Below are 26,467 nucleotides of genomic sequence, written 5' to 3'. Positions count from 1 at the left end.
AAATTACTGATATTATCAAATTTGAATAAAATCCGTTCATTGTTGAAGGATTTATGAGTGCCAGAGTTGAAAATGGAGTTAGGTTCTGCATTCGAGCTCGCAGGCGAGTTCGCTGAAGTGTCGAATCGGTCGAATCGGTCAGAGTACAGAACAGATCTGAATGAAATTTGAATATGAATTTCTGAATACTAAACGGTGATGTTTAGCTCGTGAAATTTTTTTACGTTTCGCCTTTGTTGGCGAGTATTTTTCTCTTTTCCCTCATTCGCGATTTAAACAGCAAAATAGTGCTTAAATTCACAGTGTACCAGAGATTTTTTCTAAAATACTGAACCTAACCTCCAAACGGTGATGTTTAGCTCGTGACAATTTTTTTTTATTTTGCCTTCGTTTGCGCGTTATGCGGCTTTACGTAAATGACTCTTGGTCTATGCAAGTTCAAAAATCGGCCTGAAAAATGCCGGTCGTTTATCCGTATATCCGTATAACTCGCAAACGAAGGCAAAATCGAAAAAATTTTCACGAGCTAAACATCACTGTTCGGAGGTTAGGAATATATATATCTTCTAAGTGTTGTTCAAATCTGTTCAGCAGTTTAGAAAGAAATTTCTTGATCACTGCAAATTTCTGCCCGAATTGCCTTATAGCTAACTGACGAATGAAGGTAAAATTGAAAAAAAAAACTTCTACGAAATTAACATCACCGATATGTTCTAGTGAATACGCGTAACAAGTTTGATCAGCTGTGTTCATTAGTTCGGCCGTAAATTTGTCCGAGACGTGATATTCCTTGGTCATTGAATTTGAAGATTGGCCGTGAGACTGGCCGTAAAATTGTCCGAGACGTGACATTTTGCTTGATCGATGTGAATGTGTTTAATAACACATCACTAAAAACAAAACTTAAATTTTCATAAATCATAATATCGAATACTAAAAATTTGTTGCCGTGTAATTTGCCTCAATGCTCACCTCACCACAAATCTTGCTCACAGTAGTGCCTTTCGGCGAGCGATCTTTTATTTGTGTTTGAAGGTCAGCTGTCCCGGTTTGTTGTGTTGGCATAAAAATATTTCCTCTGCATCAATAACTGAGCGTTACTATCGAGTGCGAAGATTGCTGATTTAAGAAAGATCGTGATACCGCTGGAACAATGAAGTTATTTATGTTTTTATTTATATTGTCATGGAGCGACGTTCTAGGATTTTATGTACCAGGAGTCGCCCCTGTAGAATTCAAGAAAGGAAGTCCTGTGGAAGTAAAGGCTGTGAAGATGACGAGTTCGCAGACTCAGCTGCCATACCGGTACTATTCTCTGAAATTTTGTAATCCACAAGGTGGTCCTGTGTATAAAACTGAAAATCTTGGAGAGATTTTGAGAGGCGATCGAATTGTTTCCACTGCATATGAAGTATTTATGAGCAAGGATATTTCCTGCCAATTTGTGTGCAACAATGCTTCATCTCCACTCAGCTGGTCAGAAGAGGACTCACAAAATGCTATTGATATGATTAAACATGACTACTATGTGCATCTTATTATGGATAATCTACCAATTGCCACAAAATTCAACCATTTGGAAACAGGAGATGTTGTGTATGAACGTGGTTACAAGCTTGGTTTTGTCAAAGGAGAAGAGGTTTTCATCAACAATCACTTGGACTTCATTCTCTCATATCATGCTGAACCTAACAGTGATGCATTCAAGGTGGTTAGATTTGAAGTTGTCACTAAAAGCATATCTCTCACTGACATCAAACCAAGTGGAGGACCACAAGGATGTATTGTTCCTGAGCAATTTTTGCCACAAAAACTGGTGCCTAAAGGTATTCTGAATAAATTTTAGTTTCAGTTAGTTATTTATATTATTTATTAATGTTTGATTTCAAGTGGTAGATAATTTATTTTATTATATGGTTTAAAAATGAAAATTATGCCTCTAGTTTTACTGTGTCCAGTGTCAAAAATAATTCTTGATCTATGGCAAAATACTTGCCCAATGTTTATTGATTTACAAGTTGAATACTTGCCCAATGTATATTAATTTACAAATTTCAGTATAATATTATTTCTCAAAAACAATAATTTATAGATAAAAAGATTTCTATATTAGTTTTAAGATACTTTGATATATATTCAGCATGTAAACAACTGCAAAGTTGCCAACTGGAAATATTAGTTGCAAATAGTTAGGAATTCTGCATGAATATATTGTAAATTTGTAAGGAGTTGAGAAATGAGAAAATCAGTGGGTTGCTTTTCTTTCAGGAGATGCAACAATTGTTAACAAAAATTTTCTAAAAAACATGCTTAATATGAACATGATTTTATGAATCCTTGTTATCATAGTTTATATATACTTGTTAAGTTGTTATGTAAATCACTCCTTGTGATTTATTGATAAATTTAAGCTATACGGTAGTTTAGGTAATAATGTTTGATAATTTTTAACATTAATCCTATAGAATAGAATAGAAGTGTTGGCACTGAAAAAATAGGCCCATGGCCTATCCTATGTTTTTAAACTTTTTCATTGTACATGCCATTACTTTCTAGGGCAATTAGGTCACTGGTTTATCACCCAAAACATAATCTAATTTAAAATTTATTTATTTCAGGTAAAAATAATATCGTGTTCTCATACTCGGTGACATGGAAAGCATCAGACGTTCACTGGTCATCAAGATGGGACATTTACTTGCACATGACCGACCTGCAGATTCATTGGTTCTCTATCATCAACTCCCTTGTGGTGGTCTTCTTCCTCTCTGGCATTCTCACCATGATCATGGTCCGCACTCTCCGCAGGGATATTGCAAGGTGTGTGAAGTAATGTCTTTGAGGGCTGTACAAGAATTATTCATATTGACAGATTCTAGTATATACCCGTTAGGCTCAATATATGGTCTGCACTCTCTTCAGTGACTTTGCAATGTGTGTTAAATAACAGGTTATTGATAGTTTGAAGGCTGCACAAAAGTAATTTATTTTGACAGAATCTAGCATAAGTTATAAAAGATTACTATCACATGGTGTGCACTCTAAGTAGGGACATTGCAAGGTGTGAAAAGTAGTGTGTTATCATTAGTATGAGGGCTGTTCAAAAATTATTATGTGAACAGACTTTACTACCAGTTAAGAAAAGAAAAATACATTAACTATATTATCTACTAACAATAAAAAATACTTTCTTTTGAATGATCAAATTTCTGTTAACCACAGGGCATACATTTAATTTTCAAATGCTTAAAATTTGTAAACAAAAGTGTACTTTTCTTGGTACGTCAATTGAATTAATATGCTGCATTGAAGTACTGTAGTAATGTAGTATTATCATCTGCATTCTGGTGCCAAAGGTACAATGCTGATGACGTGTTTGAAGAAAGCATGGAGGAATCAGGCTGGAAATTAGTCCATGGTGATGTGTTTCGACCTCCTCGCTTCCCAAAGCTTTTTGCTGCTCTCGTGGGCTCAGGTGTTCAGATCTTGTGCATGGCACTCATCATCTTGGTGCTAGCCATGTTTGGCATGCTGTCCCCAGCAAGCCGAGGCGCTCTCATGACTGCTGGCATCTTCCTCTATGTGTTCATGGCCCTTGTTGCTGGTGAGATTAATGTAGGGCAGATTTAGGATAGTGAAAGTACTGTTGACAAATTTATAGAGAGTGAGGTTAACTTTGGTCGATTTACAAAACTTATCAGAAGTCATAGTTGTTGAAAGATGATCAAACCTTTACCCCTCTGGGGGGACTTCTGACGTGTGTCTGTGCGCGTCAGATGTCCTAAGGGATTTCGCGTTCCTAGGGGGATTGTTCCTGAGCGCCCCACCGCTGAGCTCACGGTGTCTGACCGTTGGTCTCAGTTGTGGGGTTATGTTATTATGTAGGTAGGATTCCTTACATTTCCCTTCTCTGTCTCTCTCGTGCCGGCGGCCGACGTCCCGTGTAAGCGACCTCTTGTTCGAGTGTCTTCGTTTCTGTTGCTTTTCACCTGTCCCTCCTTGTCACTTCGTGACATCTGAGACCTTCCGCCCCCTTGTGGGTGATGAATAATTGAGACCTTCCACCTCTATGGTGATGTTCATTTTGACTTTCGGTGCGAGATAGCTAAATAGCTGAAGTGCTAGTAAACATTTGGCCACTAAACTAACTAACTGATCAAACCTTTAAGGTACATAGTGTATACTTTATTGCCAAAAATTGACACAACTTTACAAGTTGGTATTCATGATTTATTGATTATTGTACAACTTTTAATGCATAACCTCATGAGAACGTATAATACAAATTAGAGGCTAGTAAACTGTTTGATGAGAATAAAATATCAAGAAAAATTTTCTCACTGGGCGTGTATAAATTACCTAATATCTAGAACTTAATTGCCAGTTGAAATTTTTGAGAATTTAGCAGATTATATTTTATTGAGGTATGTTTTAAAATTAGACCATTGATGTGTCACCATTTAATCTCGAGGTCATTTTTCAGGTTACATGTCTGGCCGCTTGTACCGAACCCTGCGTGGCCAGCAGTGGAAGTCAGCAGCATTTTGGACGGCTACATTGTATCCTTCATACATATTCACGATCGCCTTCTTCCTCAATTTCTTTGTGTGGGGAAAAGAGTCTAGCAGTGCAATACCTATTCCTACTATGCTGGCTCTTTTTTCTCTTTGGTTCTTTGTTGCCATGCCTCTTACTTTCATCGGCTACTTCTTTGGATTCCGGAAGCAAGCATATGAGCATCCCGTTCGCACCAACCAAATTCCCCGGCAGGTCCCTGAACAGGTATGGTACATGCACCCAGCTCTGTGTCTGCTCATGGCCGGTATTCTGCCTTTCGGTGCCATGTTCATTGAGCTCTTCTTTATTCTTTCTGCTATCTGGGAGAACCAATACTATTACCTCTTCGGCTTCCTCTTCCTGGTGTTCCTGATCCTCGTGATCAGCTGTGCACAGATCAGCATTGTTATGGTGTACTTCCAGTTGTGTGGAGAAGACTACCATTGGTGGTGGCGGTCCCTGGTCACTTCAGGAGGCTCAGCGTTCTACATCGCTCTGTACTCCATTTTCTACCTGGTTACCAAGCTTGAGATATCAGAATTCGTGCCTCTCCTTCTCTACTTTTCCTACACGTCCATTATGGTCGTGTCGGTATGGGTGCTTACTGGCACCATTGGCTTCTACTCTGCTTATTGGTTCATTAGAAAGATCTATGCTGCTGTCAAAATTGACTAGGCCATTGATGCTGCTTTGAAAACTTCATCATTCGAATGAACAAGGTTCAATATAAAAGTTACATAATCATTTTCATTTATTAGAAGCGTGAATAAATTTTTGATTACCAAGGTTGAAAAACCTTGAAGCATTTTACATCAAAGCCTAGCACCTTGTATCATGAATTAAATTAGAACTTGACATATCGAAGGACTTCGTAGTTCAGCTACTTTGCTGTTGTGCAATTCTGTGTTATTATTTTGAATTATTTCGATTGAAGTTGTGGGATGTAGCAATTATTTTTTAACTACTACTACGAGTAAAAAACTAATTTATTATTTGAAAATATCAAGGAGGCATAATTTCATCATTGCTCTTTTTTTTACGCTCATTTCATCAACAACATGAAATATTATCAAATAATTTGACAGCCTGTTGAATCTTATATCTTCAGTTTCGATTTTGATGACTGCTTGAATCTGTTTCAAGGCTTAGACTTCTTTTTACCGCGATATTTCACATTAGGTGTTCACGCGTAATCTTGTCCTTTTGAAGCTTTCTATTGAAAAATAGTTCGGTAAATCAACTCTGTTCTACGGCTTCCATGCCGTAGAAATACAGGTTGAGGATCTATAATGTATAACGATAGTTTTGTATCAATCGTTTGAGTCACTGAGTGACGCCAACAGTAGCGCCACAACTTGTTGTCGAGGCTGCATTTTTTGACCAGCATGCTGTGGAAAACGTGGTGTATGTGAGTGAGAATAACTATCAATTCAAGCCTTTTCAGAATGCATAGGGACTGTCAGGGAATTGGCATGGAGGTGGATTACTTTGTTAAGTAACTACGAAGCGAACTTATCCAAGACTTATTCAAAGTCAAAGATTATGTGATGCAATGTCAGAGAACTTGATTGTATCGATCGGTTCAAAAGTCACTATCAGTTAATGTTGTTATTGGCTACCTCTATTCGTATAGAACTCGCGAAAATTTAGATAATTCAAGAATCCAGTATAAATCTTGTAAAAATAAATTTAAAAATTGCACATCATAGAATCAATTAATTACTTCAATTGCATATTGATTAGTTAGCATCTTTCGTATTAATTTTATTTTTGAAATGATGGTTGGTTCCAGTTCGAAAAAATTGAATACTCTTGAGAAAGCAATTGAGAAAGCAAATTCCCTCCACGCGCATAACTAAAGCTTGTTTTTGTTGACCAGCCTCTCGTTTTTATTGCAGTTTGCGCTTCAGTGAGTAGATCCAGAGTGTGTGAAGTAAAATTATTTTTGTGCACGTTGAATGTAACGGAATCCTGATAAAGCTGAGTAATCACGGAAAGAATGCTTTACAAATAAAAAAATTGACTTACGGCGAAGGAGATTTCAACATTTGCTCAGATTCACATGCTAACATATAAGATTTTTTCGCGAGTTTCTAAACGATTTTGCTTCTGTCGTTCAGTAGCTTCACTTAGAAATGAAACGCATTGTTACTGTGCATTATTTATTAACTTCATTAGTGTTAATTTGTGCACGAAACTAACGTTCATTGATTATTATGTTGATCATGGTTCAACTGGAGCATCTGATGCCCATCGAAACGCAAGAGATAAATAACGCAATGAAACGCAAGAGATGTCGGTGCTTATCTAGGGCATTCATTTTGCATAGATTGACGAATGATCGAAAGTTCACATTTGTACCTTCAAGCGAGGTATAAATTGACTTGCAGTTATGGCACTAGAGTAATTTTTTTGAGTGCATTGCTTAACACATTACACTATTGGGCATCCCCAATTTACGTGACCAAATCGCTCTCGTCCTTCCGACACTCAGAGAAGTGAGCGATATTTGGACCAAATAACGATGCACTTTTCGCTATTGTGCGGGTCATTCCAACTCAGTTTGGCCCAGTTAAAGGGCACATCAGTTAGTGGTACGACTGCTCTTAGTTCGTGCGGTTGGTCTGCGACTGTCACTGTTAGGATAATATGACCCATTTACTCTTCTGAGTGCCTTCATGAACGAGGGTTGCATTTTCAATAATATTCCTTCAGCGATTTTAAGGAATTGCATTCAATATTTGTTCGATAAGATAGCCTTATGAAGTGGAACTTATTTGTTTCGTATTATTTGTATCTAACTTGTTTTGGCTCTTACCGCCCATTTGAATTATTGTATTTTATTTAAATTACTGAAAGTATTTATTCCAAGTGCAAGATAACTTTGTCAGAAAGCGATTCCTGCATGGCCTTGTTTGGTTGACGGTTTAGTTAACTCTAATTTAGGAACTAATCTAATTCTAAGTGAATTATTATGGAATTTTGAATTGAGCAACTTCATTTGCTAGCTTAAAAAGATAACGTCGATTCACCTCGATTTCAAGTGTGAATGCACCATGGATAGCTGGGCTGGCTTAAAAATAAAAATTTTGACAATCCATTTGCTGTGCACAATTTTTATTAACTTCTGCATTATAATCCCACCCGATACTTTTGAAGAATCAATAATTCAGTTTTATACAGAGAAAACTTGAAACTGCAACTGATATTATCTTATAACTTTTTGAAACCACATTCAACCTTCTGTAAACAAATTTTAAGTTATTAAAAAAATCTATGAAAATTACGAATAACAAAAAGCATAGTCTTTTAGAAATTGTTGTGCTGCTGCCTGCTTTCCGTATTTATTTTCCGCTCCTCGTATATTCAAGAAAAGTCGTCATTGATTTTTTTTCTTGGGAGTGTGATTTTACAAATAAAAATATCCAAAACCAGCTATTTCTTACCACAACCAATAACACTGCAGGATAATTAAAAATAGATGGGAAAAAATAATTTCGCGTTATGCAACGTCGCGATTTCGATTAATTGCTAAAAGTCTCCTGGGGTAATAATAATTCTACGTTGCAATAACAAAAAAAAGTAAAAAGTTCATTATCATCCACGCCACTTCTGCTAAAAAAATACAACTACATCATCTTTGGACCTGGAGATCGCCGAGGCTATGGATGTGTGAGGATTAGATTAAGCGAAGAATGTTGTGATCTTCTCTGGGATCAAACCGATGGTCGTAAAGTTCTTCTCCAGCGATATCGTCAAAATCTGGTACTTGTGTGGTGCAGTTGTAGGCAACCCACAGCGTGTAGCGGAAGCAGTGTGACCGCATCGAGTAACCCATCACTTTGATTTCTAAAAAAAACACGAGTGCAATGAGAGAAAAATTAAGTGTAACCATTCATAGATTGAAGTACCAGTTTCGATCATTCATTAAGTAATTACTGAAATAAAATTGAGAAACGACACTACTCAGTAGGAGTGGTGTAACAGCAGCGAGTAAAACTCAATTGTGATTTCTGAACAACTCAACTAAACGTAAATGTAGGGAAGTTACTAACAAGCCCTGGTAGAAGTTACCTTTAAGCTTGGGCTGGTCGGAGTCGGGATGTTGTGATGGCGAGAGACTAGGTCGGGGGTACTGGGAGATGGCAAGCTTTCCTTGCAACATATCTTTTAGGCACCGGCCTAAATCTGCATACCGGAGAAAAGTTTAGAACTTAATTTATCGGAAAATTTACTAATCACATTGCATGAAGTGACGATTTCAGGCCCCGATTTTATATCTTTAAATTATTTTTAAAAGTGTCAATTCGTTTGAGCACCGGCATCAACAAGAAACGGCAGTTAACTTCAACGGAATATTACCTGCATTTCCTAAGTTTGTTGTTAAGGTTAGAAGCGAGAATCAAATCACTTGCGTACAAATGAGTAAAGAAAATGTCAGAAGGATGATGGTAATTACTTTAGCATAAAAATCTAGATCGTTCAGTAACTAAATTATAAATCTAAAAATACTTACCGACAACGCGCGAAACTGGTCGTATCGCGCTGACGTCAGACGCTGCGAGTTTTATCTTCGAATTTCTCTGTCTATTTAGCCTTACATCCTCGCTTTCTTGAGCATCAGCCTCGTCAACAATATACGGCGCCACACTTCTGCCCTCGGTACACGTCTTCGCAGTAGAATGTGGAAATTTCCAGTTAAGAGAAGATGATCTCATGAATTTCGAGGCTATGAGGTAAAAATTAGTTTTGTCTGTTTGAGCAAAATAATTATTGTCAGGCAGGGAAGAATTATAAAAAGGAAATGGTAGTTTGTGGTGCCGGTTCATGGCTTTATAAAACTTGACCAACAGTTTTTGTTGGATTATTGATCTTGCATGACTGAGACGTAGGTTGCTAGTTTTATCCCGCACATGGCAACATTCCGAACAGTTTGCATGTTTAACATCAATCGAAACATTTTTGAAATTGATTCGGTCACAGACACAAGAACCATTGCAGTATTTATTGTTACGAGAACGAATATAATCTTCATTGAATCTAGAAGTCATCCAATCAAAGGAACAAGGAGGAACTTTAGAAATGCCAGCCAAATCTGCCAGCGTAGGGAAGACATCGACGAGTTCAACTAACCCAGTGTAGGTATAGTTTTCTTTTAAATTTAGCCAAATTTTTCGTCCCTTATCAACGACAGACTTTACATCCAGAGTAGATTTGACATCTCCGTGGAAATTTCTGCTTTGTTCAACTCCCGATAATTTACGAAAATCATGAAGCATGTGCTTCTTAAGCCATCCATAAAAATTGAAGCTTCTTGAATGCATCTTAACTTCGTCCCCGTTTTTGTCTTTCCAATATTGTTCGTAATTGACCCTCACACTTCCAGGCCATTTGTGCAGACGACTGAGAAGTTTCTCGCCGAGTTTGCGATACGTTTTGTACCTGTTATACTTGGGGTTGCGTTGGTCGGTCATGAGCGAGTGTTTGGCTTGCGCGTACCGAGATATCGGCGCCATGACCAGCGGTACTCTTGTTGCTACTTCATAGTTACTGAACTTCGACCACTCTTGATGCTCACCCAAGGACCAGCCTGCAATATAATTAATTAATTAATTCAATTAATTATTAAACTCACTTTGGCCAGCAGGTGACACAAATAAGAGCTCATCTAAATAAATTATTTTTATAATCTCATTAAACCTTTATTCACATAATAATATTCAGAGGGATACCATTCATTGCTCTTTGGTGTACCGAAAAATAAATGAGGTTTTATTTACTCAAGTACGGAATGAGATCAAACAAGAGCCCTACTCGAGATGATGATGGAACTGACTCACGCGAATCCAATACAAAACCGAGAGAGAGCATAGGGAACAGTAATCGTACATGGACTGCAAGAAATCACTCATGAGTCATGAACACCAACGAACAGTTGGGATGTAGGCAGCTTTTGTAAATCTACAGCGTCACCCATGAGCGCCATCAAAGTATAGGGGACACGGGCTTTTGAGCACTTAACCTAGGGTCGTACCATCGAAATTATTTAAAAGTTTGTACCCTCGTAGCCAATAACAACTTCTTTTCAAGGTAAACCTACCCATCATGGTCGAGAAATCAGCCGCTAGATGTACCTAGGCTTCTACGGTTACTTGAACGCCTTTTGGCCTTTTTTTATAGTATTTTTCCCAGAATTTTGATAGTACGGCCCCTAATAATACATGACAGAAATTATTGAAGTATGAGAATACGATAAGCTTTATCGCACCCACCGTGGTCCCCCATAAGCACCACCAAAGTGTGTGGATGAAGAAGGCTGGTAGCAGAGAGAAGGTTCTCGATGAGGGAGTCAGTGTATGCTGTAGCCGCATAGTAAGCCTGACGTATCAACCTGCACAAAACTTTTTTATTGACAAAACATTCAACATTACCCAAACCTGATTGTCTAGAAGAAAATCAATTCATTTAGACAACTATTTACTGAAATCGATAATGAAAAGAATTAGCTAAGAAATCGATATTAATCATCATGTCTTGTGAGAACGCTTATTGCCACATCCAATCAGTCCAGAGCCGCATGCTGTTTAAACTGACAAACGTGCAAACCAATACCTAGAGCTGTAGAATTATATATGGGAGAAAGTTTAATGCATAGTGTGTGTAGTACTGCCAGAACATATTGTAAGAAATTCTTTGTGGTGTCATATTAAAAAAAAAACATAAAAATAATATACTAAATAAAACTGTCTTTCGTTTTTGGCAATTGCTCGGACCTGGAGTAATTATCAGGCATGGGTTGGTATGGGAAGCTGAGATTGAGAGCAGGGATATCGGACCTGGAGTAATCATCAGGCATGGGTTGGTATGGGAAGCTGAGATAGAGAGCAGGGATATCGGACCTGGAGTAATCATCAGGCATGGGTTGGTATGGGAAGCTGAGATTGAGAGCAGGGATATCGGACCTGGAGTAATCATCAGGCATGGGTTGGTATGGGAAGCTGAGATTGAGAGCGGCTACGTCGTCTCGCCAGCGTAGGTCGTTCCAGGGGTTGTACGCAACCGAGGGCAGGCCTGGGGGTAGGCGGTCGTCAGGAGGGAGCGGCACCTCAGGCAGCGGAAATAATTCTGGTGACAATAGACATGAACTTTTAGATATCCTTCAAAAAATTTTTACCAAACTATACTAACTGGGCAAAAAATGTTGGGATTGACTTCTATTTATTGAAAATTTATATGCCAGACTATCGACTCGTTAAAAATACACTATTGAACACTATTCTTTTTCTATTTATAGTAACTACGTCGATTTTTACTTATTAAAACTATGGCTTTTTCTTCCCAATTTCATCTATAGAGTAGATTTATCAAGTAAAAGAATACATAAATATTACAAGCAACAAATATTATTCCCACTTTGTGGTGCGGAAACACAGGGCACCCCATCATCCAGAGGCAAAATAAAGTACATCAATTAATTCAAATTTCACAACTGCACTAGTGGAAAAAAAACTATGACGTCATATGTCTGTTTTTTACGTCGAGAAACCTCGTAAGACGCCGGCAAACGTAGGCAAATTAATTGATCCCATTGCTACATTATTTGATTTCCACTAAAAAATATTGACAAGTTTTTATAAATAATAAAATTTAATTAGGCAGATTTAGCGCTGGTATGAAACGCAACAGGTTTCATAGCAACTTTGCACTCTGAACTAGGTACTGAAAAGTGAGTACAAAGTAAATAAGAGGTACACTTAGAAACATAAAGGGTCACACTATCCAAATAGTGACACTTTTTGCACGTAGCCCTGATAGGTCCTTTTGCAGGGCAAAACTGGGTCAGGATGATGAACACACAAGGCAAAAATTGCATCGCTATTTGTACAAAGTATCTTAATTTTTAAACACGCCTCTAGTTTCTGTGACGCGAGGCAACTAACCTAGGAACCTTCGCGGAAACTTCAGAGGAATATGTGGCTTGTGGTATCCAACCGCCAGGAAAAATGGCTGACAACCACCATGACTCTCATTTTTAGAAGACAGGAATTTCCTTCTTGTTTGGTCTGTCTGTCTCGTACATTTCGTCTTCTGACGCTGAAATGCTCGTCGCGTCATTTCCTTTTTACCGTCAATATTGAAAAGATCATATTCTGTAGTTCTTTTTAGGTACCTTGTATTCGTAAGAGAAACACTTTCCTTATTATCTTTCATGAAACCTTTCTGACGCCGTACACGATAATTTTTACGCCAAAAATGATAGTCAGTGGGCATTAAATTCTCGTTTAGTTGTCCTCCATTTTGGACATTTTTCCAATGCTGCAAGAAAGAGATGGCGTAGTGCGTCGTCTGGAGATCAGGTAATGTGCTTTCCGGCTGATCACGCACCTGAAGAATAATTAAAGATGTCAGTGGCAGGCGTACTTTGGGGGGATAATGTTGATGAAAGTGCCTCAAGAACCAAAAAGAACGGTTGATTAAAGAACTAAACTAAATAAGGAAGTTGCACATGATAAAAATTAAGGAATTTAGTTCGGTTAACAAATACTTTAATTAGATTCCATCCATTAATACAGTAATGTTTCAATGCATCTCGAGCACAATGGATAAGAATGAGAACATACCGATAATGTGCGGTTATTTATTAACTTTCGAGCAGTGATTCAGACAAATTGGCTACTTCACTCTATGAATTATATGCATTATTTCATCAAATGAATTGTGTAAGTATTTCAGGGATAAATTTCTACAGTTCAAGATGTAATGATGAATCATCAAAAACATAAATTAGCAAGAATAGTGAAGAAGATAGATCAATGTACTTAGCAATTATAGTTATTATTAGTAGAAAATATTTCAAAACAGCTAACAAAACATAAGGGACAATAATTTACCAGCACAGGACAAACAATATTGGTCATGTTCTTGTGAGGACCACATGCAGGGAAGTTCTTGTACTGCTCACTGCTAGGATGGTACGGCACAGCACTCCAGCTGTAGGGCGCGTCATCGCTGTAATTGCTGCAGCGACCTGACCAACCAATGATTAAAATAAGTATAAATATTCATACAAAATTAATATAAACCGTCAAAATATAAATACAGATAGACCTGATCACACAATGCTTCGGGTCTAAAAAAAATAACTACAGATAGACCTGACAAATCAGTGCTTTGTGGTAAGGAAGTTATATTTTACAACTGGTAAGGCATGAAGGTAATTTAATAAGTTGTGTACACAAAGATTGCATGATTTATTGCTTCAAGCTGCAGCTGCGATATGACCAACCAAAGCTTTCGGTCAGGAAATAAGTACAGATAGATGTGACCTAGCAATGTAACTGTAACAATCATGAAATATTAATAACTGGTGATTTTGATTTATAATAGAATGAAAAAATAACGATTGTACCTAATAATATTCAATGACAAAATATATTTAAGAAAGATATTAGACAGATGCGGCAGTGAGGGCATCTTAAATAAAGATAGCGAATTCACGTGAGTACGGCCAAAGCCCATATTATGAATGAGTAATTACATGTGCTTTGAATCATGCTCGTGATGCAGGGTATCATGCTCGTGAATGCAGGGTATCATGCTCGTGATGCAGGGTATCATGCTCGTGAATGGATAAAATTTTCAGTGAACATTGTTGAACTGCAGCTATTTTGCACAACAAATCAATTGTTCTGTGGCTTAAATTCCACTTAAAGTGTCTTATATAGGTATAACCTATGATAGTCTATAGTAACAAGTTCAACTAAGTCATGTATGTTAATATATAAATTTTAAAATTTTACATTGGGAAAGGAAATACACAATAATAATAATACAAAAGAAAAAAGGGCAACAATTTTTCTGTTTTTACTGCACATTCTTCCTTCACTTCAATGAGGCCATAAAAGCATACTGACGTTCCCACTAAGGAAATACAAACCAGGATGAAACACTTTGCCGGCCGAGGCCGTGTAGTATCCGTGTTGCTTGAAGTGCTGTGGCAGGGTCGTGAAGTTGTGCGTGTCTCGCCAGTAGTGATGAGCATCAACAACACCAGTGGTGTCGGGACGACGGGATGTAAGTAGAGACGTGCGACTCGGACCACACAAAGCTTGCTGAAAATATAAAAGTAAATTAAAGCTAAACACATCATACATAGAGTTATTAACCTATAAATGGGCAATGTATTATCCACTAACACTTAAGGAACAAGAGTTACAGTGAGACAGCAAAACATAAAAATTACAGTGAATTTTCTTCAGCTTATTCAGGAAAAATAATGAAGATAGTAGTAGTAGTAGTAGGGAGAGGTTTCTAGCGCTTCAGATCAATGTCGTCTATTTCGCGCCGAAGGTCCAATATTCGTTTTGCAGGGTCGGCAGGCTTCTTCGTTGGTTTCAGGCTCGTAGCCTGATCCATCTGGTCTAGGGTGTATACTTCTTTATTTCTAAGGCGCAGGCTCTATCCGTCTTCTGCTATTTCATCTCAACCAGTAACATGATGACACGAATATGACGTCTTGTCGGATATGTGGGTCTTTTCTGACCTCTGTCAAGGTGCCGTGCTAGATATCTGGCAGCAGGTTACACTCGATTAGGTATTGTCTAAGGTTGTCAGTTCTATCCCACGTGTCCGGGCACCCAGCAGACGCTCACCGCTCTCCCCGCCCCCGCCAGGCGCACCAGCCCGGTTAGGATCTCCCAGACGATGGGGTGCCTACTATTATAAGCTCTCAAAGCCTGCACCACACTTTTGGAGTCTACAAATATTGTAAAGTCGTCTCCGGGCAGTTGATCTATTAGGTTGAGGGCACAGCTGAGTCTAGACTCCTGCGTTTGGCATTTTGTTTATTCCGAGACGAGACGAGACAACAGGCTCTGTCCCGGTTCGAAATAAAAACCGGGACAATTTTCAGCTCTCCGTAGGAATTCCGGGACGATACCGAGACGAGACGAGACATCCCGGTTAAAATAGGTCCGCACAGCCTCGGGTCTCATCGAGACACGCAAGCCCCCCCCCCACGACAAGGGCGAGATGGCACGGGGGGGATAATGAAGATAGGTGTTATTAGACATAAAAACATCTGAAAATACATGTAGCCCTATTTCAAACATTCAACTAGTTTCAAGTCAAACTTAATTGATTGCATTATCTGAAACACCTTGATTAATGGCTGGACCTGGAAAAAAAACTATGAAACGGTGATAAATTAAATAAATAAGTCACTTGTTTGGATCTAATCTCAGGTGAATAATCAAATTTCTCCAAACTTGTGAAAATGAGACCTTTCATCTAAAATTTTATGACAAGTCTCCCTGGAGTTATGGGCTAGAGTGCAGTTGTCCACGGCTATGGGCAATGAGAACTTTTAGATCATTCTTGGCTGGTTTCAGTTGATATTTTCAGTTTGGATCTACATTGCATTGACTTTTATTAGGAGTGGGATTAGATGAGAATGGATTATAGAATTACGTTGAAATGTCCCAAATTAATTTTTATCGATGGAATCAAGTAAAATAGCACAGACCACCACTGGAGAGATTTGCTCAACATTGTGGAAGGTAAATATTAAAGGCAGCTGAAGTCATCAACATTTTTGAACTGCACTTAATCCAAGCAGAGTGGACCACAAGACTGATGTGATTGGAAGTTAAAAATTCTCTATAACTATGCATTAACTAAATTCATGGCTAAATTATCAATATTAGAGTTTTTTCAACTGCCTTACTTATCAGTCAAGCTCTTTTAAAATTTAGTTTGTGCTTACCTGAGCAAAAGCTAAATCAAAAGTGACTCCAGCTCCAGCAAGTGCATCAATGCTGGGAGTGATGGCCAAGCTATCGCCATAGCAGCCAACAGATGGCCTCAAGTCATCCACAATGATGAAGAGTATGTTAGGATGATCACATGGCTGGGTGGCAGAGTCCTGCACCACTGCAGCTGCTAAGCAGGAAATTGAAGGAATGATTTTCTTCAAGTATTTAATTACTTAAAATAACACAAATTAAAAGCCACTAACTAAAAAATTACCATCAATTACACATTAGTTGCCACTTGCTACTCAGCAGATACTGCAGTTTTCTTTGTCTGTGAGTGTGACTTAGCTTGGCTTTCTGCTTGACTGTTGTTACTAAACCTACAAGATTAAATACTTTATCACTAGTCAGAAGTTCTTAACTATAATTTGTAAAGTTAGATTATAACACATTACATACTGCAATAAAGCTGATTTGATTGCGCTCACTTCAATACTCCATTGCCACAAACTTTGCCACAGCCCACAGCATTATTGTCACCAGCCTTCAAAAGAAACAATCTATTTTGTTGACCAAACTAAGCCATAATTTGTATAGGTACTAGCGAAATCAATGAGTGATGACAAAGGATAACATTTTTGTTGCCCTTCTTCAGCATAGTTTATTTTTAGGTCATGTAAGTAGAGTTAGTAGACCAATATCTCTTGGATACCAGCATTATTATACTAAAATATTGACTGATATAGCATAGCATCTTTGGCAGGAAGAATGGGCCTGGTTAGGCTAGTTGCTAATTCATGCTTTTCATGACTTATTGACAGATCTAAAAACTGGCCTTTTGACAAGATCTTTCTAACTGACATTGGACATTTAAGAGTTCTGTAGGGTGCTAGTGAAAAGTATTTCAAAACTGAACATGTAATTTTGCATAGCATTGTCTAGTTTACTATTGAACGCATTCATAATTGGAGGCTTGAAGCATCAACAATGTCATCACTCATCAGAGAGGCTGCTCCATATATGCCACCATGCATATTACTCATGACTGAGTAAATTAGGAAATTAAAAATGAATTGATTCTAAAAAATCTCAGGTTTACCACTATGTTGACTAGTTAGTAATGAGAAGAAATAGCTTCTTAGCTAATGTATATCACAATGACACAATACAATAAAACCCTACAAATCATAATTCTGACTAGAAATGTATTAATTTGTTTAAGGTTTTGAAAATTTGACTTTTTAGTGACAACAAGTGGCAAGGCCAAGCCTATGAAGCTCACTTAGTAAAAAATTATCTTTCAGAAATTTTCATTTTGATAATGAAAACTGAAGACTAATATAAAAATAGCCAAGGCAGATGCTAATCATGCCAAATTTTTAATTAGTTGCATACTCACAGAATTCAAAAAAGTACAAAAAAATGTTAGCTACATAGACCTGGATGGATAATTTCATTATTTCTAATGATCAGCCAAGACTACATAACATAACATAACATAGTGTGATGTCGGAGCTGAAGAGTAGGCTTGATGTAGCCTGTCGCCAATTCTTGTACTTTTCGTGGCTTGTCCACAGGAGATCTAGAAACACGTCCTTTGACCGGATCTTTTCCAAACTAACACTAGCTTGAAATAGCTACTTGACTTCCACCAGGTTTGATATGGTGCTAGGCATTTCAAGTCATATTTTTCCATAGCTTTATCTAGTCTGTTCTTGAATGCATTCATCCTCGGAGCATCAACGATCACGAACGATGTAATCCGAGAAGCTGTTCCACAAGTCAGAAAATGAGAAGAAATGTTGTCCAGTGGACGAGTTGCAGTGCAGTTGTTTTAGTTCATAGCCATGTTGGTTTTTGTTTCAAATTCTAGTAATCCTTCTGGGACCTTGCATAAACCATGAGTACACTTGTATGCTTCAATTAAATCCCCATGCAGTCTTTGATAACAGAGGCTTGGAAGCTTCATAATCTTTCTTCATAGGACTTGATCTAATCAAGCCTAGAATTATCCTTGTTGCATGTCTGTTGTTGTTGTGGCTGGCTTGAAGTGGCTCCTGGTTACACCAGGACTTGGCAGAAAGTTCCAATGTTATGTGTCAATGATCCTTGGAGATTCTATCAGGTGGGCTTCCGGTGTTTGATCACAGCTAAAACCAGGATGGTGCTTATGCACTACAGGGAAGTCAGATGATTTGTTTGTGTTAAATAGGTGATTGTTGCTCACTTGCTCTTATTATTGCATGTTGAATCTTTCTGCAGAAGTTACCTCCTCCAAGAAGTACCCAAACAGTTAGATGGTGCACAGTGCACACCTATGACTTGAGTGCCATGAGTGGTAGCGATCAGCACCTGACGCTCCAGGTGGAACAGCCGCCAGCGTGCATGCCAGGAGAAAATGCTCCACGGTATCATCCATGGTGATTCACTCCACAATGCAAGCACATGGGAGTGTAAGTCATGCCAAATCAATGAAGGTATGACTGAATACCAACATGATGCAATCGAAGATGAGTAAGCACCAGAGCAGCAGTAGATGAGCAGCACAATGAGAGCAACTGACAACCCATGCAATGATGCAATAGGGGACCCCACAGGCCCACATAGAGGACCCCACAGGCCCATCCCTTTTCAACAGCCAAAGCAGCAATCCAGTCCACTGAGTCCAGTTCCTAAGAAAGCAAGAACAAAGCAAAGCCAGTGTGTCAGAACAACGCAGAATGGTCATGAGTAAGACAAAACAAAGCAGAATGGTCATGAGTAAGACCCATCTTTGCAACAGCATCAGCTCACTTGTTCCCAACAATGTCAGCATGAGCCTTAACCCACTGTAGGCATGCAGTTTTCCTCTCATTCAGGCCAAGCCTGAAGCCTCCAAAGAGCTGCAGACAAATTTGATGCACAAGATCGCAAGATGTGTCTGTTGGGCTTGAGGAGAGGAGAGAATGAGCTGCAAGGCCACAACTTCACAAGTGAGTCTGAGAAAATAACCCAGTATAGGGATGCTTCATGCTTCACTAACAACAAGCTTCAAAGCATGTAATATAGCAATAAATTAAGCCGACACTGCCCGACAGGATGCCATGCCTGGGATTAAGCCTCCATGCAACTGCTCTTGCTTGTGACGGCATGTATAAATCACATGCTGTATATGGATTGTCTGTTAATCGTGACCCATCACAGTTAGACACAGTACAGTAGATTGCCTAATGCCTACTATTGCCTAGTACAGACACCCAGGGCCAGGGGGCCAGGTCCAGGATAATGTTCCCTAACACAAGCAGAAAACAGGATAATGTTCCCTAACACAAGCAGAAAATAGGATAATGTTTCCTAACACAAGCAGAAAAAGCAGTTGAGTCAGTTAAACCAGAGACAAAGTGGAAATCAATACAAATAAGATGAGCCACACAAATCCAAGCCAAGGGGAGACAGGATCAAATGTTGGTAAGGGGACTAAGGGCTAATGATAACAAACCGGGAGCCCTAGGTGAGGGCGGGATGCATGCCAGAGGCTAGCATTGCCCAAGACCAGCATATCTTTCATACTCCTTTCCGTTGTGTTGTTGTGGCTGGCTTGAAGGTAAGGAAGTTGGCAAACAATGACCACTTGTTACACCTGGACTCAGCAGAAAGTTACAGCATTATGTGTCAATGATCCTTGGAGGATATATTGAGTGGGCTTCCAGTTTGGATCACAGCTATTTCCAGGATGGTGCTCATGCACTACAGGGAAGTCAGACAATTTGTTTGCGTTAAATAGGTGATTGTTGCTCTTATTATTGCATGTCGAATCTTTCTGCAGAAGTTGCCTCTTCCAAGAAGTATCTGAACAGTTAGATGATGCACACCCATGGCCTGAGTAGTAGTGATCAGCAACTGACGCCCATCCAACGTCTGGACCTCTTTATGGTGGATGGACCCCTCCGGGACGACCTGTCGCTCCCACTGGGCCAAACACTGACACAACTCCCAGACCTGCTGAGAGCCGTTTTTCAGCTTGGCGGTGCCCCCCTGTGGGGCCTCGCTTCCACCCATCGCCTCTCCTAACCTGGCTGCAGCTCGTCCACCTGACCAAGTCACTATCACCCTCCTTCTCTTGATGGCGGGTATACACCCTCACCCCAGCCCTGACATCTCTAACTCTTGTGGCATCTGTGGGTGCCCTGTCACCAGGAGGAGAACTTCCTTCCGGTGTTACCACTGCAGCCTTTGGGTCCACAAACGGAGCTCTGGGCTCAGCAATGCGTCCCAGTATTACCACACCTGTACCTGCCCTGGGTGCAATGCAACCCCTGCCTCCCCCACTCCGCCTTCCCCCCCTTTCCCCCCACTCCCCCTCTTCCTGGGTTGCTGGACGATCCTTTCTTAGCCCACAGACCTACACTTGCCCTCATCCACTTCCTCCAGTTCTACTGCAATGGCCTGCGGCACTGCGCAGTAGAGCTGGCCCACTTCTTGATCTCCCACTCCATCCTTATCGCAGCCATACAGGAAAGCAAGCTCACTGAGGCCTCAAACCCCCCATCCTTCCCTGGTTACACCCTGGTCCGCTGCGACAGACCCATTGTGGTGGCAGTCTCTGTTTTATTGTGAGGCGTACCGTCTCGTACTCCCCGATCCCATCAGACTACCTGTTCCCTGGCAATGCAACAACAGAACACCAGGGAATCTCCAACTCTATAGATGGTGTACAACTTCACCTGTATAACATCTATATCCCTCCGCCCACCTCCTGCCCCCTGGTTTCATGCCCTCCTTGACCACACTATTCAAGCTGGATGCCCATAATACCATTATTATGGGGGACTTCAATGCTCACAATCCAGCGTGGTTCTCCGCCACTCAGGATGACCGCATGGCTGCCCGAGGCGCAGCCCTACTCAACCAAATAGATTCAAGCCAGTTAGTCCTACTCAATCAAGACATCCCCACCAGGCTTCCATCACAAGGAGCCCCATCATCTCCTGACCTCACCCTCATAAGTCCCCATCTGGCCCTAGACGCTGTCTGGACCCCACTGGCCCACCTCAACTCTGACCACCTTCCCATATCCATCTCCCTGGACTCCATGAACTCTCCCAATAACCATCCTTTCCACACCTATATCAACCTCTGTCGTGCAGATTTGGACGGTTATGCTTCTGAAACAGAGGCCGCTTTTAGCACTGCTGCTCCCCCTTCCTCATGCTCCCAAGGAGAGGTCTTCTTCAGGAGGGTTTGTACTTTGGCGGCCCGCCGACATATCCCTCGCAGATGTAGAAGGGATTTCATTTCCAATCTTCCACCATCAGCCATTCCTCTCATTCAAGAGCGCGACAGGACCCGTGCCTTGAACCCCAACCACCCCAGCCTCCCAGACCTCAACAACAACATCTCAGCAGCCATCACCACACACTCCCGCACAACCAAGATCAAGAAGGTCCAGTCATCCAACCTGCAGAGAAATCCATCTAAATTTTGGTTGCTCCTACACTCCTCTGGCAGGTCAACCAGACAAGCCCCCTAACCAACCCATTTCCTTCAATAATTCTCATGTCACCACAAACCATATCATAGCCTCATCCTTTTGCAGCCAATTCACGCTGTTTCCTCACTAACAGCGTGACCATTCCTGCAGGTCCACCTACAGTACAGAGGCATCAAGCACCGTAATCCCCTCTCAAACACACCCCCTGTATTCACTCCGGATCAGACCAGACAGGCGATATGGAGCTCGGGTACCTCTACTGCCACTGGCCCAGACTCCGTCACTATCCTCCACCTCCATCACCTGGGACCCAGAGACATCCAGTACCTTGCCTAACTTTACAATCTTCCCCTCGCTAAGGCCGACATCCCTGCCATCTGGAGGTCAGCAACAATCATCGCCATTCCAAAGCTAGGCAAACCCCTGTCTATCAGCGCCTCATACCAGCCCATTTCCCTCCTGTGCCTGTCTGTGAAGATGTTGGAGCATCTGCTCCTCCCGTCCCTTAACACGATGACTCCAAAGTGGTACATATGCATACCACGAAATGTATTTCTCCAGGGCGAAGTGGTGCATAATTCAGGTTGCCTAAAATCGGCCAAATCCGAGAACAAAAAAGGCCAAAAACCCAATATATACTAGTTTATTTGTAGGTTCCACTATAAAAATTCCATTTATTTTCTTTTTCCAGTAATTAAAATTTAATTAGGAAGTACCCCTATCATAAATTTTAGCGGGCCAATACAATTGAGAAAAACTAAATCACGGAATTTGTCAGGATTTAATTACCATCTGGCAACCCTGTTTGAAAACAGTACAAAAAATGAAATAATAGTACAAGATGAAGCAATTGTAGTCAACGTGTCAATGCAGTGCTTCCACTGGTGGACTCCCAGCATGGCTTCTGCCCTCTCCACTCCACAACATCTGCCCTGCTTCCACTAACCCAGGCCATAGCTACAGGCTTCAACCAGCCTCGCCCACCAACCAGGACAATAGCAATGGCAATATACTTCAGCAAGGCTTTTGACACCGTGTCTCATGCTCAGCTCATCTCTCACATCACCATCACTCCCCTCCACGCCAATATCACCCGCTGGCTGATCTGCAACATCAGAGGCCAGTCAGCCAGGTGCTCCTACAACAGCATCTCTTCTCCACTCCCGGTCCACGCTGGAGTCCCACAGGGATCCGTCATCTCGCCCGTTCTCTTCAATTCCTATGTTTCAGACTTCTGACTTCTCCCAGTCCCAGTCCGCCCCCTAATGGCCTCATATGCGGACGTCACTGCTGCTGCGGGGGCCATTCAGATAGCTGACGCGTCTGCAGTCCTCTCCTCCCACGCTTCCGACGTGGCTGCGTGAGCTTGTCGGAAGGGGTTATCGGTATCCATTCCCAAATCCCACACCACCCTCTTCACCACTGATGCCCATCAATCACAAACAGACCCTCATGTCAGCTAGGAGAGGTCAGACCTTCCACTTTGTCAGACCCTAAAGTTCCTCGGGGTCACTTTTGACCCCCACTTCACCTCCTCACCACATATCGCTGTGATATGTCAGAGAGCCTGCCCGCGCCTCAACATCCTCAAGTCTCTTGCCGGAACCAGCTGGGGCCAGCAGAAGGAAACCCTTTTGGTGACTTTCAAGGCCCTTATTAAGTCCCTCTTCACCTACGCTGCCACAGCGTGGTTCCCCAATGCCTCTCTGTAAATCTCTAAGCTGCAAACTATTCAGAACTCAGCCCTCCGCATAGCCACAGGATCTCTCCAAATGGCCTCCGCTTCCCATCTGCACAGCAAAGCTCAGGTCTTACCCGAGGGCCGTGGCTGAACACCTCTGCTCTGCTCACAGTCACAGTACCTTGCCAGCACCCTATGACCGCACCATCCCAGCTACCCTATCGTCACCCAGACATCAGGGCCCCGTCCCATGAAGCACACTTTTCAGACTCACTTCCTCCCTTCAGTCTCTCACCTGCTGGAGGAGGGATCCTTCCCCCCCAAGGCCCAAGCCCCGACACCTACCCCACTATCCTCAGGACCCTGCACAGCTCTGCTGTTTCCTCTTACCTGATTACATGCCACATAAAAATAAAAATTTATTATATGCATGGGACATGACTAGTATTTTTGGAGCAGTAAGCCAGCAACACTCAATGCTGATTTTTACAATTAAAAATTTACTCAAACAGACGAGGAACAAGAGGATTGAAGTTGAAATTTGATTCAACAAATACAATTTGATACATGAAGGTTGAAATGCACAATTCAACATTTTCTCAGGATGCTATCATCCCGCGAAAAGTACATATTGTTATGATAAAAGAATTCGAAGAGTAAAATAACGCTAATTGAAAAAAAATACCGTATAGTCAGATGGGGTAAGACAGGACCGAAATCATTAACAGGCATGTAGCATCTATACCATGAATAACTAAAAATCCTAAACTTATCACAAGGTGTGGTTATGCAATGGGCTTCAAAGCTACAACTCAGACTTTTTGCATACAAAACAGTTTTCAGTACAGATTAAAAAAAGAAAGGACCAGGCTGGGGTAAGAAAGGACCAACAGGTAATTCTTATGTTACAAGGTTTTTAGTAAAAATATAACTCTGATATTCAATATTATCCATCTGTAAACACATTATTTGATTAAACAACCACTTGTTACTGTTTTGTGTTGCAGGAAGTCAACTTTAATATCAGTCACATTGGAGTTTTTGTCACGAGAAAACTTTGTTAAGCATAGAAATGGTAGGTTGGCTTTGATTCATTGTAGAGCACTGCCAAATGCTACATGTATATTCCATTAGTGTCATTGTCTGAAAATTTATCAAATTTGTAATAAAACCAATGGATAATAACTTAAGTCGGATGTCATGCGTTTTCTTGCTAACTGCATTTGTGGTGCACTTCTTCAAACATAGCCCATGCCCTCTCACAAAATTGTGATAATAATTATTTTTTATGTTTCACACAATGATTTTTCCCTCAAAGGCTCAACCACTCTTGCACATTGTTCTGCAGCTCACTAATGGGAAGAGACATCCCTATTTTCTCCATCCCCATGATGCAATTCACAATAGTATGCTAAATTTATCTAATTTAAAAAGCTAACAAGTTAGAATAGTTATTTTAAGCAAAAGATGAAAATTTTGACCAAAATACTCCATGTATACTTATGCACAATAATATATTCATTTAAAAGCTATTTTTGATAAACTATGGGGTAAAAGAGGACCATTTGTGGGGTAAGACAGGACCATTTGTGGGGTAAGATAGGACCACTTGTGGGTAAAACAGGATCATTTAGTGGTCCCATCTTACCCCATGTCCGGTCCTTTTTTACCCCATTTTAGAATAGTTGTCAGGCAGTGATGGTAGCAGGTAGGAATGCCTAGTATGTCTCAGAAGTTGCTTATTACTTGAGGTTACCTGCCTACATCCACAAACCTGGCCAAAAAATTTTTTGTCATTAGACAGAGCTTATTTCCCAAACAAGGTTAACTATTTTGTGACCCTTCTTTACATAGGTTTTCTTTAAAAATTAGCCAGAAATTCATTATTTGCAGAAGAGGGTTGAAACAAGCACTGAAATGACAGGCAATGATTGCTCTAACATATTCTTTTGTCAAATTAAATTCAGTGCAATTAGAATGCATGCCAGGGGCTGGTCCTTTCTTACCCCATGAAGGCTGCGATCCTGTCTTACCCCATTTGACTATATAAGGGCAAAAAAGTGCAGTGATGAAATCAGAAATTATTCAGCCAGCCTAAGCCAGGAAAGAACGGCACTTGCCAGCAATTGAGGCCAACCATCAAAGAACATCTCGAGACCAGTGGGTCGCCTCACTCGCCTGCCGAAGACCACCACTGCCCTGGATGTAATGGACCATCATGATTCCTGCCTTCCGGAACGTAGCCTTCAACACTTCAAGCCGTCCGTATCTAGGCCGTGGGTCGAACCAGCCCTCGGTCGAACGGCAACTTGTCGAAGGAGATAAATTTTGGAACAGAACTATGCTATCTGAAACCTAACCTCAGATGCGGTGAACGTAAAATTACGTAATTTAACAATGCCCGGAAGTCAGATTCGACTGCGGCCTGGTGGTGCACGGCAGGTGGTGGTCAAGGCCGGAGGAGGACATAGCCGAGTGATGCACGGCTGATTGGTGGATATCCGGAGAAATCCAAGGCGTTCGATTCAGGGCTTATTGGTGCACAAAATTGGTGGTGCACGGCTGCGCTCCCAGACCAGTCACGCTCGTTATTGGTATTTTGCATGCTATGAAACACTTTAATTACGCCCGTTTAGTATTTAAGTTCTCATTTTATTTATATTATAAAAATATACCGAGTCAAGATCCGAAAAGCTGCTAGTAGGTTTCAAGACGCCTTTTATCAAGTGGGAAACATAAATTCTAATTTTTGACAGTCGTTTTTTTCTGTTCATAATCTCAGAATTGTTCGATCGGTACCTATGATACACATGGAATGACCATAAAAAGCGACACTTCTAACGAAATCAAATCGCATTCGAACTTTATAGCAGAAGCCTATAATTCGCGGAATTCAATTCAAGTTCAGCAATATGGCATAAACAGTTCGACAAGCAAGGCTTCATAGGAGAGCTTTACGAATTTAGGAGGAAGCAGCGCGTGAGGAAATAGAGAAACTGGCAGGTG

The 26,467-nt window shown here is 40.7% G+C and overlaps 3 protein-coding genes across 4 annotated transcripts; 2 read left to right on the top strand and 1 right to left on the bottom strand.

Moving 5' to 3' along the window:
• Positions 1-979: 979 nt before the first annotated feature.
• On the top strand, positions 980-5,512 carry LOC108680907 (transmembrane 9 superfamily member 4). Its single transcript, XM_018169836.2, has 4 exons — positions 980-1,826; positions 2,619-2,820; positions 3,357-3,604; positions 4,484-5,512. Exons 1-4 carry the CDS (start codon positions 1,154-1,156, stop codon positions 5,230-5,232), a joined length of 1,872 nt encoding a protein of 623 aa, XP_018025325.1. The 5' UTR covers positions 980-1,153; the 3' UTR covers positions 5,233-5,512.
• A 1,193-nt stretch (positions 5,513-6,705) lies between these two features.
• On the bottom strand, positions 6,706-18,307 carry LOC108680906. 2 transcript variants are annotated; one of them, XM_018169834.2, is made up of 10 exons: positions 17,710-18,307; positions 16,322-16,497; positions 14,495-14,669; positions 13,449-13,585; positions 12,498-12,942; positions 11,520-11,682; positions 10,830-10,948; positions 9,074-10,147; positions 8,632-8,745; positions 6,706-8,406 (listed from the first exon to the last, which is right to left on the bottom strand). In XM_018169834.2, exons 1-10 carry the CDS (start codon positions 17,765-17,767, stop codon positions 8,237-8,239), a joined length of 2,631 nt encoding a protein of 876 aa, XP_018025323.1. In that variant the 5' UTR covers positions 17,768-18,307; the 3' UTR covers positions 6,706-8,236. The 2 variants fall into 2 exon arrangements, with proteins under 2 accessions (XP_018025323.1, XP_018025324.1); XM_018169835.2 differs by having other exon boundaries at positions 16,322-16,494.
• A 1,715-nt stretch (positions 18,308-20,022) lies between these two features.
• LOC108680902 lies at positions 20,023-23,018 on the top strand. The gene is made up of 5 exons (XM_018169830.1): positions 20,023-20,046; positions 20,487-20,858; positions 21,160-21,797; positions 21,931-22,163; positions 22,654-23,018. The coding sequence occupies exons 1-5, from the start codon at positions 20,023-20,025 to the stop codon at positions 23,016-23,018; spliced, it is 1,632 nt and encodes a 543-aa protein (XP_018025319.1).
• The last annotated feature ends 3,449 nt before the right edge of the window (positions 23,019-26,467 follow it).

This window comes from Hyalella azteca, unplaced genomic scaffold (assembly GCF_000764305.2).
Source record: "Hyalella azteca isolate HAZT.00-mixed unplaced genomic scaffold, Hazt_2.0.2 contig14886, whole genome shotgun sequence".
NCBI lineage: Eukaryota > Metazoa > Arthropoda > Malacostraca > Amphipoda > Hyalellidae > Hyalella > Hyalella azteca.
Note: the sequence above shows the minus strand (reverse complement) of the source record. Positions and strands in the feature narration are given on the sequence as shown.